Source organism: Sylvia atricapilla, chromosome 1 (genome assembly GCF_009819655.1).
Source record: "Sylvia atricapilla isolate bSylAtr1 chromosome 1, bSylAtr1.pri, whole genome shotgun sequence".
In the NCBI taxonomy this organism is placed as follows: Eukaryota; Metazoa; Chordata; class Aves; order Passeriformes; family Sylviidae; genus Sylvia; species Sylvia atricapilla.
This window is the reverse complement of record NC_089140.1, coordinates 105,898,928-105,913,354: the sequence shown is the minus strand read 5'-3', so window position 1 is coordinate 105,913,354 and position 14,427 is coordinate 105,898,928. Positions and strand designations below refer to the sequence as shown.

The 14,427-nt window shown below is 43.9% G+C and overlaps 1 protein-coding gene across 1 annotated transcript in view; it reads left to right on the top strand.

Moving 5' to 3' along the window:
* The first annotated feature begins 10,439 nt into the window (after nt 1–10,439).
* NPC1 (NPC intracellular cholesterol transporter 1) overlaps nt 10,440–14,427 on the top strand; it is a 26,778-nt gene continuing 22,790 nt past the window's right edge. Inside the window, exon 1 of the mRNA XM_066329892.1 lies at nt 10,440–10,653. Within this exon, the coding sequence (XP_066185989.1) occupies nt 10,576–10,653 (78 nt within the window). The 5' untranslated portion in view covers nt 10,440–10,575. The remainder of the gene's footprint in view (nt 10,654–14,427) is intronic.

Here is a 14,427-nt window from a genome sequence, read left to right as displayed (position 1 = left end):
ACCTCCAAGTGCCATGTGAGACTAGAGGTGAGATGATGCCTGAGCCATCACAACAGCAAAAGTTCTCCTGTCAGCCCAGGGATGAGGCAACATGAAGCTCCATGAAAATGATCAAGAGTATTACAAATGATGCCGAAAGCTACCAACCAAACAAAAAGCAAGGGGATGACCTCTCAATTGCAGCATCTTGATCTGCCAGTTTGAACAGCAACAGAAACACCATGGAGCGGTGATTTTGCGATGCCTATGCAGCTTATGGGGATCCTTCCCCAGCCTTGTGCGCATTTTTGTGGGTAGAGGAGGACTGGTTGCTGAGCAAACCAACCATGCCCAACAGGGTATTTTTCCACAGGTACAAGAATACCAGAAACTCAGCTGTCAGGCACAACAAACTGCACAGATGCTACGCAAGTGGTATTTGTATGTTCTGCACCCAGATATGTGACACTATGGTTTAGTATCCACAGCTACTATGCAAAGCGCTCATTCCCCAGATCTGTGGCAGGAGCTAAGGGAGAAGTGCACAATGTACAGGTGTTTCAGCAGTTGGTAGCCATACCTGAACAGGCCCACTAATTATTGCAGACATGGAAAATGAAGTCTGAACAGCAGTTTTGGCCTTTGTTGTGGTCAAGACACTTAGACATGGTACTAGTGCCTGTGTGGGGAAGGCAGTGCAAATTGCAGGTGGTTTGTGAGGACCTATGTTTTAACCGTGTTGCTCTAAGACATCCCATTAAAACCCAATCATTTCTGCAGTATAAACAGTATATACCATGCCCTGTTAGCCACAAAAGCATTAGAGATTGATTTACAGTGAGTTGAGGTAAGTTAGTTCAAGTACATAAATCCAGGCACTTCACCAAACTTTCAGACCTTGGCAAATTACTGAAGAATTGCTTTAAAAGTTGAAGACAAGGAAGACTGTAAGGACACAAAAAAATTCTTGCTTAAGAAATGTCTGCCTAGGATTCAGCTGAACTGCTGCACTTTTACTTTGGTGAGTTAAAAGGAAATCTGTAGGTGAACTAATACAAATGAATGTAGTTGATGTATTGCAAATTATCCATATGAATTATCAAATTATTAAGTTATTCTTTTTGTGAGTAAGTTAGGTAAGAAGTCTGTTCTGGTGATGAGAACAGAACCAAGTGTACCTTTTCTTGCATGCTGGAATTCCTATTCAATTTCTATTCTGCATTAAATAGGAAAGTTCTAAGTTTTCCAACAACGCAATAAGAAAAATTTAAGTAATTTATGCTACTGCATTTTTAAATTAAAATAATGTTGTGCCTAACAGAAACTTGCAGATTAACTGGTACAGAACCAAAGAATTATGCAAGATGCTTAAAGGATGACTGTATCCAGGGTTAAGTTCTGCAAAAGACTAAAAAATACTGAGCATGCAGAAATCTCAAGAGCCTTATTGGGATCTTAAATTGCACAGCATTACAAGGGACTGCACTCTAATTTATTTAACAAACAACACTGGAGAGGACAGGTTTATTTGCAGCCTCCAGTGGGCTGAAGATGAACATACTATTTTGGAGAACAGTAGAGGGACTCTGGGCAGCCTGGCATCAATTTTGAACTTTCAACCTTTCAACTTTAAATTTTCTACAAATCAACAACTGGCAACAACCATACTCTCAAGGTGAAAAGCCCTTTCATATTTGTAAAGGAGGTGAATAATCATCAGAAGGTCTTCAGTAGCTATGCAATAAATGCTCTTAATATCAGACAGGCTGTAGTAATCACACAGTCCTCCTAAAAAATGTGGCAGCATCCATTGCTTGTGAGGTTCTCCTATTTTTTCTTGATAGCAGAGGATAGGAGAGAGGACAAGGTGAGCCAACAGTGGTCCTGCAACAGCTGAAGTAAGGAAGCTGAGACAACAAATGCAGGTGTCCAGTATCTACACGGGGCCCTTCCTTTCTGCTGGGTGTATTTTTTGGGAAGAGTTGTCTCGTCCCAAAAGGAGCAGTTACTCAGCAAAGAGCTTCTTCAACTATGCCTGTCCATGGGAAGATGCATGTCTGCTCTTCACCACTTAAAGTAGGACCTTCCAAGTCCTATGTCCAGCTGCCTCTATGAATGGTCACTTCAGCTGGGGATCTCTTGAAACATGTGAAGTACACCTGGGTCCCTGTGTCCCATACAGAGCATCTGCTGACCTTCTGAGAGCATATGGTTACCAGGTCTTTTTTTTTTTTTTTTGTTTTTTTTTTTTTTTTTTTTTTTTTTTTTTCCTTGTGTTACAATGGGTTTTTCTTATTTCTGAACAACATTTGAAATGTGGGGCTAGCACAGGGAGAGATTTGTTGGTCTCTTCTTGCTCTTATTAGTGCTGGCTGATACAACACACAGGCTGTCTGGGGAGATCTGTCATGGAGAACTGGCACTGAAATATTTTGCTTCCTGATTCAAGCTGAAGTTGAATCTAGCTTCAGCAAAGACACTGTTTAACCAAATGAGACTTCTGGCATGGAAACCTTTTTGGGAGGATTTGTTTCATCTTGGAGCCTTTGGAGAGAGGAATGGTTTCAGTTTTGGGCTTCCTGTAACCCAAAGGTGCTTAAATCTGCCTGTATGTGGGCTCTAAAGTTGCAATACTGTTTATCACCATGCAATTAATGTTTTCACAAAGGAACCTTAATAATTATTAGTATTTATGTAGCTGTTGTTATCTTTAAAGTGTTCAGTAAATACTGCTGTGTTTGGTTTGTTGTATTAAAATGGAAGCCCATTTTCCCTTGGTGGGTGAAGTGATTCACTAATATTGACAGTTGTTCTTTGCATAGTTCGGGTGCCTTTTGTGTAAGGTTTTCCAAGGGCTCCACAGACACTACTGTCTTGGTAAGTTCCAAAATGCATTGTTGAGGTAAGCAAGGAAGTAAATTATTTCATTCACAGACCAGTGAAATACAGCAGCTCTTCATCAGTTCAAGTCAACAGAAAAGAGTACATTTAGACATTTGGATTTAGAAATTATGGGACATTAAACTAATTTCATAGATGACAGTGTGAAGATAGATATAATATAAAGATGTGCAATAGAACTGGGACAGAATAATACAACAAATCTTACTGAGTTGGGTTTTGGGGTTTCTTTTCCCTTTAAAGTCATATATATCTCCATCTTGGACCCAAAAAGAATAAGCTAGCACACTGATTTCAGGTTTGCTTCTCTGCACATTCAGAGCCAGAGGCTCAGCCTGCTGTCCCTTCTACATTTATGCAGGTGCTATTAGCCTGGTGACTTCCCATCAGCTGCGAGTACAACGGATGTCCAATCAAGCAAAAGACCACACCAATGAAACAAGGAAAAATATAGGGCATTTTTCTTTTATTTCACTAGTATCAAGCCATTGTGTGATAGGGATGACCAGAAGGAAAAGCCTGCAGGGTCTAGAGAGAAGTGACATCTCAGCACAGATATAGTAGTGGCAGAGCCTCAGAGGTTCCAAAATACATGGAGCTCTTCATTTAGATTATCACTGCAGTGCAGTGTGCAGGGACATCTATTCAGTAATGATACAAAAGGCAATATTGTTCCACATGACTTGCGCATGCTCTTCTTCTCCTGGAACAAAACCATCTCACTACTGATTCACCCACCTTTGTTTAGCTTAGAAGAGCTGAGAGGATTAGAGCATGAGATCAAATAGCTGCAGGTCGTATTTAATGCACTTTACAATGATGATTATCTGCCTCAAAGTCAGAGTTAATTGCAAGAATAATTCATCCTTCCTTTTTCAGCCAGTCTTAGTGACTATTGGAAAATCCACAAGTTAACTGAATCTGGTGTCTCAGAAATTTCAGAATTTTATTACAGAAAATGAGGTTATACAAACCCCAGCCCATTTGTACTCCATTTGATATGAACACTGAACAGACAAAAAATACAGCCCTTGTCTGGAAACCTTGAGTCATTGGTATTAGAATGCTAATGTTTGCTAGGAGCCTAACCAAAGGTAATACACAAGGCTCTTTTTGCCAGCAATGGGATATTGTACTGCACGCTTGGGACTAAATGGAGTTGTGCCTTCTCACAGCAGCTCTGCTTTTGGCCCCTGGGAATGTCATGAGAGTTTCATACTGTTCTGAATTCCACCTTTTTTTTTTTTTTTTGACCTGACCTTTTATGCATTTGATAAAGCATATATAAATTTATGGAACTCCATGTGATACTAATATTCTACAAGAGGAATGTTGCTTTACTAAAATACATTTTTCTATACCATTTAAACAAAAATATACTATTCAGATAATCTTGTTCTGCATACTTCAATATTTATTTGCTTTCTTCTGTATTCTTCTTTTTATTCAATATCAGAATTATTTTCCTATTTACACAAAGACCCCTTTGTTCTATTCCCCTTGATTCATTAGACTGTTATTATTTTCCAGGTAGTCACAGATGTGATAGCATTCACAAAAGAAAAAAAAAAAAAAAAAAAGGAAAAAAAAAAGAAATAAAGAATGGTCTGGCTTGAGAAGATGAAAACTTAATTTAGCATAACATAACAAGGTTTATTTCAAAGATCCAGACATCGCTGACAAACTGCCCTTTACAAACTCCCTTTACATTGATCCATTAAGTCAAATCTCTTTGAAGGGAAGATTATAAAAAGTAACATAGGAACCAAAGGAATAAGACAGTACTTTTAGTTAGACAAACATGTCTTGGTGGTTCTGTTGTTCACAGATGTAAAACTGGCCCTTACACTCATCTGACATATTTCGGCTAAAAATGTCAACACCCTGTTGATATGCTTATTATGGTCTGCGGTGGATTATGCGCATTATAAAAAGGAAAAAGTCTACACTGAAGCCCGTATTTTGACATATTTTGACTGAGTTTGACATCTCAGGCTTTTTGCCTTATTCCTACAATTTTCTATTGTGATGAGCTATCATCATCAAAAATTCCTACGGCCATGACTCAATAAAGCATCTCACTCTATTCAGAGAATATAAAGGGAAAGTAGTGTGACTTGTTCATGGCCTAAATCACTACAAAGGATGATTTCTGGAAGTGAAAAGCTCCTCGGTTTTGCACATGAAAGCATATCAAAACAATATCAAGAGGCTGAAACTAGACAAATTCAAACTTCAAGCTGTGGATTTTCAAGACTGAGGATAATTATTTCAGAAAAAAACTGTTGAGATGGTTCCTTCATCATTTGAGTTAAAAACAAAACAAAACAATTACTTTTCATTCTGAAAGATGTGTATAAGCTGAAACATTTTGCATTTGATGCAGGAATTGCTGGATGAAATTATATGACATACAGGAACTAACATTATGTGATCATCATAGTCCCTTTGATCTTAAAATATATGAATCAATACACTTTTTGCTTCACCTCCTCTGTGACTTAGATGCTAACTCTTATGGGATCAATAACAGGACCATATGCCTAGCAACTCTGGAAGATGAAATCTGAGACACACCTAAGTTGTCTCTAGATAATCCATTTTGCTCTCACAATGTTGAGAAGGCATTTTAACTGTACTAATGCTTTAATGTCCTGCTTTTAATGTCAAGTCAGTTGGTCCAAAACTGGCACCAGAGCTGTATAGTGCTGTATCTTGCCAGGGAACAAGGATCAGCAGAGTGATCTGCTGTTGGGGAATGTGCTGTTGGGGAACATAGCTAAGTGAGGAAGGAAAGTGGGACGCAACTTTTTGCTATGGCAAATGGCTTAGATGCACAGATGGAGCATGTTACTAACCTACAGTGCAGACCTGAAACAGTCTCCAATTTTATACGGGTCGCACAGATACGTTCTTGTGCGGTATACATGCACACATATGCATACATCCAGTATACGGATATAGGCTCTCATAATCCCCTTGGAAAAGTGGTATCACAACCTTACGATCTGCTTGCCTGGAATATATTGCATAAGAGGCAGAAGAATAATTCTGCTTTCTGAAGACTCCAAAAACAGTTTCTGCAGGTGGTACCTTGGCCATGCTACTGCATCAGACCCTACTCACTGGGACAAACATAAAACTGCCAAAATGTCTTTGAACCAAAATCAGTCTGTTTCCCAGTTGAACTGTACTTCAGAAACCCATCTCCTGTTCTTCCTTATAAATTAGAGTTTGGTAGTGCCCTTAGGCACACCTCTGTGACAGTTCTGCCCATATTTTCCAATTGGACAGCAAATTGTCACCACATGGCAGCACGGTGCTATAGGGGCTCAGTAAACTGATGGTAATACAAGCCATACTCAGCTGTTAGAAAGTCAAACTTCGAATTTGTCAGCATTTCAGTGCTTATGCATAGTGTCTGGCATGAGGACACACTGCACACATTTGCTCACAGCAGTAAGTGCAGAGTGTCTGCAGACTTTGCTGCAATAATAAGCTGCGCTTCTACAGTGTTTTCCTTCAACAGCTCAGAGGTTGACACCTGGTTTTGGAGCTCTTGGGCTACGTATTGCCATGCAATTGGTACCTCTTTATAGAACAGGAACTTGCAGTGGCTAGGTTGGGACCTGCCCACTTAATCCAGCAAGTTTGTAGCAAAGCTGGAACAAACATTGAGTTGATTCCATTCAAGTCCCAAGCTTTTGCTCAAATGCAATAAATAGCTTTACCTGGGTGTAATAAAAATCAGTAAGTTTCAATGACTTCAATGAGAACTGAAGAAAGGATGTGTTTTAAGGAGTGACTATAGAATTATTGAAGGTTAAATAAGGACATACTGGCACAAGTTGGTGGAGCAAAATACACTAGGGCAGATAAAAAGATAAAAAGATGATAAACAGACTTGATTAAGCATCACCTGACACACTACTTGCATGTTTAAGTGAGTACTGGCAGCATCAGACACACTGATCTCTGCCCCCTCACTCTGATTTGATGTCACATGGTTAATCTGAAGCCAAGAGCATCTGACCAAAATAACAGGTACATTGACTTGTGTATAATTTAAAAGCCAAGCAGGCCTCCACAGCTGAGGGAGGCAGACAAATGAGAGCTGATCAAAAGAATACCATTAGTTTATAACACCAAAAAGGAAACACCAGGTTTGCTTAGTACTAGCATTATTCTGGTTTAGCTGGAAAAACAGTCTTGGAACTAGCTACAGTGGTTTTGTCTGAGTGAGTCTACAAAAAACCAGATGTATGAGAAACTGGGTGAAACTTCTCACTCACCTGTTGCAGCTTGTCTGCACACAGATTGCAAGACATCCCCATGGAGAACATCCTGCTTTCCCATGTGCTTGTGCAGGGTGTTGCTCACCATAGCTCCCAGTCCTTGCAAGTGCCTCTGGGTGTTACTGCAATAGAAATAATACAGGCTCATTATAAATTATGGAGAATAAACAGCAATGGACATTTTAATTGATTTTGCTGTAAAACAGTCACGTACTGTGTTTCCACTGGTAGGCACAAGTAACTCTTCAGACAGATTGCCATCTAGAAATTGCAAGGTCATTACCACTAGGTGTTCAGTTTCTACTGGAAGTTATAACACAGGTTTAATTTCTGCATTGAATAAAGGGATGGACATGCAGTAAAGCCTGCAGCTCTGCAGGCAATGTTCCTGACTTTCCATCAAAGACAGAACACAACAAAGTTATTTCCCATGAGTTTTCTGGCAGGCAACTTTACACCATTCAGGGTATCCAGTGAGGGAAAGAGCTGATTTGACCCTAATGGAAAATTAAAGGAGTTGTCCAATGAATTAGTAGCAGGCTCATCTTCCAGGCAAGAAAATTCTGTTTTGTATACGCTGCTGAAAACCAGAATAAGTTTGCTTATCTGGTTTCCCATAAACCTTCCAAGTCCATAACAGTTATGCATAATCCTGGGTTTGAAAGGGAACCTTATAAAACAGAGCTTGATAAATGTCCGTCTGAAGGAGCAGGCAGGAATGGGAATGTTCTATTTCAAGCTGTGTGTATCACAGACAAGGCAGGGAGCTGTTGTCAGCATGTTGACCTGGGTTAACTATTCAGGGCTACTTTTTCCCTGCCCACAAAGAAAGAGATAACCTTCAGGTGACACAGTCAATGGCGCCAGCTTTGTCATTGATAACACTCAAGCAACTGTGCTTAAATGCCCATGAGCTGCCAGGTATAGCTCTGCATCCTCATCCCCCAAATCTGGCACAGAACCACGACCAGGACCAATGGTTGCAGCAGGACTGAAGGCATGGTCTGTTCACATGGCTGCCAGGGTACAGAGGCCACATAAAAACAGATACTTGTTTGAGTTTCAGCATCTGCCATTACGCAAGATTTCAGTGTTTGTTATTGGTCTTCATACCTACACCACTTCAGCTTGTGAGTGCAAAAAGGCAGCACTCTGAGGGATTGCACTGAAGTAACACTGTGGATTTAGTCAGCCATCTAGAGATATTTATAAGAGAGTTAGATAAATATTAAAATACTACCCCTTCTCTCTGTGCTGTAGGTGGTAGACAACTGTGATGTTATGGACTTAATTATTTTCTGGTGAAAGTTGTCCTTGCAGCAGCTTCCCTCTTGCTTGTTCCACAACACTGTACATTAGTTCTCTCTCAGCTCTCATTTTTAAATCACATGTTCGCTATGTAATTTATAAAGGAAGAAAATACCATTTCCGTTCAGTCAGTTCTGCTATCCTTCACTTTTTTTTTTTTACACAAGCTCTGAAACAAGGTTCTTGCATTTTTTTACCTTGCAGCTGTGCCAACTATGCCCACTGAATTCTCTGCTTAAGTGGAGTGCCCGGAAAACGTGGCAATTAGTTCTCCTGCTTCTAGGATATTCCTGAATAAATTTATTATTTATAACATGAAAATTAAAATGCAATATATCTTTAACTACTCTAGCTTTGTTTGGCACTTGTCAAATGCCAGGTCCTGCATTTAGGGTGGAGTAATCCCACAGAAAAATACAAGCTGGGCAGTGGCTAGATGGAAAACAGTTTGGAAGAAAAGGACAGGGCAGTTGGGTGAAATGCTAAACATGAGTCAGCAAGCTGCATCATCAGCAAGAGGCTGGTCAGTAGGTCAAGGGTTAGGGTTTTTTCTTCGGGACATGTCACACCACAGCTGGAGTGCTGTGTTGAGGTTTAGGCTCCTCGAACAAACAAGAAAAAAGACCCCAAACCAAACAACACACACACAAAATAAAATTCAAACAAACAAAAGATACTGACATGGTGTAGTAAAATCTATTTTACTGCCCACCCCAACAGGCGAGGCTGCTGGAGCTGCGAGCTGTGTTTGCTCAGCCCGAAGAAGAAAGCTGTCTCTAGGGACATCTAACTAATCACCGCAGCTACAAACGGAAGGATGTGGAGAAGGAGTCGTCACTCTCTTCTCAGTCAGGCACCACGACAGCATAAGAGGCAACAGCCTCCAGGTGGAATAAGAGAAAATCTCTTTAGATACAGGAAAAACATTTTACTCCACGTGTGGTCAGTCAGTGGAAGAGTTTGTCCAGAGATGCTGTGAAATCTCCATCTCTGAAGCTATTCATTTACCTCAATTCCCTGAGCCACCTGCTCTAACCGGGTTCTACTCTCAGCCGAAGGTCGGATTACGTGACCCCCAGGAGGTTGCCCAGAGGCTCTGACACCCAGACCAGTCTGCCTTTCCGTCAGCAGATGGCAATATCAGCTAAATTACATGTGTTATTCCAGCAGCGCAATGCGCGCTACCCGTCTGGGAAGGCAATACAGTGTCGGGGAAGGCAATAAAGAGGTGGGGAAATCAGAGGCTGCATGCAGGGGAACGCCTCACGCCCTGCTTTTACTGTGCTTCCTCTCAGCTAAGTCCCGAGCTGATCCGAGTCCCAACAGGCAGAGGCCAAACACGCAGACAGCTTTGGCAGAGCGCAGCCAGCACTGCCAGAAGTGCGGATTGCGACAGCGCTCAGGCAGCCGGCGTCAGCGCCGGGAGCGGCCCGGGCAGCGGGCACGGCCCCGGGACAGCGGCCCTCGGCCGGGCAGCCCGCGGCTCCCGATCGCTGCCGCTGCACGGCACGTACGGCTGCCAGGCCAGTCCTTAGAAATCACGGATCAGTCACTTTGAAGCCAAATTAAAGCGCTTTTGCCAATCCAAGGGTTTTTAAAGCGATTTTTGATGTTTACAAACACTCCCGCGCCCGGACGATGCCGCTGCCCGGCTGCCGGTCGATCCCGGAGGGGCACGGCTCTGCCCCGACACCGGGACCAGCTTCCCGCCGGGGCTCCCCAGAGCATCGCGCCGCCGCGGCGGGATGGGCGCCCCGCCCGCCGCCGGGACAGGCCGCGCTGGGCGCTGCCGGGGGCGGTGCTCCTGGGCAGGCGGTGCCGGGGGAGGCGGTACCCAGGAGAGTGTTCCTGGTTCGGCCGTGCGGGGGGAGGCGGTGCCGGGGGCGGGCCGGCGGTCGCGGTTGGCGGCGGCGCTGGGGCCGCCCTCGGCCGCTCCTCGAAGGGGCGGGCGGCTCCGCCCGGGCAGGCGAGAGCGGTCCTTCCAGACTGCGCTGGCGCGGCTGTCTCGCCGCCCTCCTCCTGTTTCCATCCGCCGCCGCTCGGTGCTGCTGGCCACAGCGCCCGCCGGTCATCCGCTCCAGCCCGCGCCGCCATGGGGACCCTTCAGGGCAGCCCCGGGCAAGGCGGCCTCGGCTTCCTCGTCCTCCTCCTGCTTCTGTGGCCCGTGCGGGTGAGTCCGTGGGGTGGGGAATGCCGGGCCTCCCGGTATCGTGGGGAGGAGAGGAAGCGGCGGGTTGGCGGCGGGATCCCGCGGGTGTTGCCCGGGGCCGGGTGTCCCCCGCGCATCCCGCGGCCGGGAGTGTCCCGGGCGGCGGGGCTGGATACGGCGGCGGTGTCCCGGGTTAGGCCCCTGGGCTCGGGGCGGCGCGAAGCTGAAGTGGGGTACCTGGGCGTCCCCTCCTCGTCCCCTGTGGGGCTCGCTCCCCTTGTGCCGTGCCCCTGGTCCCCGTCGGGAGGGGGCTGACAGCCGGGAGCAGGCCCGCCGGGGAGCACCGCGAACTTCAGCCTCTGCACAGTGCCCGTCCCCTGCGGTCGCAGCCGGCGGCAGCGGCGGTCCCCGGGATGCCGCGTTCCCGTGGCGTGCCCCGGTTATGCAATGCCCAGTGCATGTGAGTGGCCACGCAGTCACATGCTCGGCAGAGGCTTGCAGATGTCCTCGGTGTCTGGTTCGCTTTGCCTGGGGTGTAACTTGCGCTGGGTGACAGCTTCTTGGAAGTAATGATCTGTGCGGAGTGAGAGTTGTTGTTTATTCATGTGCCAGTAGTAAGACAACATATTTCCTTAACATCGAGGTCTACAGTGTGTTGGACTTCTTGAGAGCTTCAGAAAAAAATGTGGTAAACCATTCACTCAGTCATGTTTTGTTATGCTGTAGCACAAGATAGGAGCGGGATACTCCACATTCCTCTGGAGAAACTAGGAGTGTCTTGTAAGCCTTAGTAGTTGGCTTTTATTCCCTCTCTACCTACGTTGAAAACATACTTTCTAGGTCAAGTTTTGTGATTAGCCCTTTATAAACACAGGAGTTTGTCATCTTGTGTGTGTACTATTCTCATATCCTCTTCAAAAAATATTTTAAGAGCTTGAACATAAAACGTGGAATTCATTCTTCTATTACCACTGGAGAAGGTGATTGTTAGTAGTGATTCATGATCTTCAGGTGCGTTAATAATGATACTTCACGCCTAACCATTGCACCTTTATGTAATGCTTTTTGAAGGGAGATACCATCTTGGAGCAATGAGTTGTGTCCTAGGCTGGTAAAGAAATGACAGAATGCCTTCCTTATCGGGAGGATACTGACCTACAGGAACTTGAATCAAGTTCCCCAAATATTTAGGGAAATCACTGTAGAGGCTTTGTGGTCCCTCGAAGTAAACACTGCAAAATTACTCTAACAATGCAGGTCTCAGTTGTGTACTGTGAGAAGACAGAATCTGGTTTTATTGGGTTTTTTTGCCATTAACTCTTATTTACAGCCTGACACTTCACAAAGAGGAAGTGATATCTTGATATCTTTCAAAGATAAACTAGTCGTTCAGTTAGACTGAGCCGATACAGTATTAGATGCTTGCTGAAGAGAAGCATCGTGAAGGTAAATTGTTCTCTCCCTCAAGTGTACTAGTGGTGTGATGGTTTTGTGCTTTCAGTTGTGATGTTTGTAATCCAGAGTGCCATATGTTATGGGAGTTTTTTTCTCTTTCAAAGCAGTCAGTGGACTGGAGCAGCACTTCAGCTCGCAATCCTTCTATTATGTTCACAATGAACTTGAAGTGTTCAGCCTGTATCTTCCACTCTGAGCTCATGGTACAAGGTTTCTGCCAGCTATCCATTACTATTTTATTTTCTTGTGAATGTCCTAAAGCACTAGATGGTATTTGTGTGCTTAATGGCCACTATTGCAGTTGGTCTTTGTAAAATTGTACTAAAACACAAGCAGTTAAATCACTGGCTAATCAAGGTTGGATATGGGTTTCCTATCAGCAGCTGGGATCCCAAGGTGTAGGTTGTATTTGATTTTCTAAACTCCCATGGGAAAGTGTTAGTGACAAGTGCTGCTCGTGCCAAGTGGTCTGTATTGTGGTGTTACCTGACTTTGGATGTGAAATTCTGTTTGGAGCAGTTTCATTGTCGGGGATTGCAGTGTAGCTCCAGAACAAGACAGTAACCACTTCACCTAAATTACTTCCTGGAAAATCAGGAGTGACTTGTTCAGCCTTTCTGGATGGAAAGTTGAGGACGCTGCCTTGGAAGGGGAGAGATGACTAAAGGGAGTGACTGGTAGAACTGAGCAGTACCTAGCTGGGCAGTAGCCAAAACAAACCAGGGGTTGTGCAGTGTTATTATTATTAACCTGCAGGACATCAGAGCTGTTTTGGTGCAGATGGACTTAGTTGCAGATAGATGCTAGCTGGGGCCCTGCATTTCCTGATTATGCATGCATCCTTGCAGGTAGTATCAGCTTGTCCCTACACATACTGAGTTATTACTGTTATTGCAACTTTCTCTTCCTACTTGACTTTGACTTTACTGTGACATCTGAAATGAGCTTGGATAACTCCAGAACCGTGGCCTGTTTTGCCTAGCCAGGAGTAGTAATGCTTCTGCTGGTGAGCAAAGGAACGAACAGGAGGAGCTTGGCAGGTAAGGCATGGCTCTGAACTGGCTGCCTCTAACAAGTTACTGAAAGAGACAAAGAACTAAACCTGTAAAGTTTCCTTTAGTCTGTGGACCTCTTTCCCAAACAGGAAGGGTTGTGAGGTAGTATGCAACTTGTGTGGCAGATCTTTGAACTTGACCTGGTCGCCTGTTTCCATGAACCAGACTTCCCATTTATTAAGGGCGGTGTAGTGATTCCTTAGAACTCTCAACCCAGTTGGCAATAGCAGGTATTAAGGGAGTGCAGGGGAAGAGTGTGCTATTTCCTGAATTGATCTTGCCCTGCAAGATCCCAGATACATCATCCTAGATGAAGGAAAGGGAAACAGCTGTATCTGCTGCTCTTGCCTTTTCCATACATTAGTAGTCCTAGTTTGAAGAACCAAACAGTGTTCACTCGTCATCTGGTATTTGTGAGACCACAAACAGTTGCTGTTTTTGTGTACAGCATCGTCATTGTTCTTTGTCTCCTTAACAGCTATGTATTCATTGGTGGTGGTGGTGGCAGCAAGTGCTGCTGGAAGCATCAAAATTATTGGTTTGTTTCAACCTGCAGTTGAAGAAACTTGGGCTGAAATAAATGTGTTTATGATCTGTTGGAACACTAGTTCTATTACAAAGCTCTAACAGAACTTTTGTAGAATGCCCATACTGGGGCCTTAGTCTGCTTGAAGAGAAATTTTACCTCAGGCCAACCTTGACAGAAATAGAAATGCAGTTTTCTGGACTCAGAGGATGTACTGAGAACTAGTATACTGACAGGTATATGGTATATGCTAGAGGAAGGAAGGAAGGAACAGCCTTATCTAAGGTTGTGTTGCTGTTGCTTTATGAGATGCTTAGGAAAGTTCCATTTTAATAGATGAAGTACTTAGTCATGTGATCTTAAAAGGAAACCAGAGAAAAACCAAAACCACAAGCCCTGTGTTACTTATGGAGTATTTTAAGTATTTTGCCTTTTTTTAGAAGACAGTTGGGTTCAACACAGCATTTCTCTGTTACTTTTGGGGCTAGGCTTTCACCTGTTTAAGAAACTTAATACCAGGTGAGTAATTATCTGACCTAGAAGTCTGACCCTGCAAGCAGCAGCTTTGTCAACTGACTTATTTACAACCACACTTACTCATCCCTATCTCACCCTGTCCTCGTAGGAGTGTTCTTCTGAAAGAATGGAAAGAGCCAAGTGCTGGTCTTACTCTGTAACTTAATCTAGCTTTTACTAGAGGGTTTTCAGGGAGAAGAGCTGTCAGCTCTGTCTTATCTGTGGTAAAGTAGTTACTTGTAT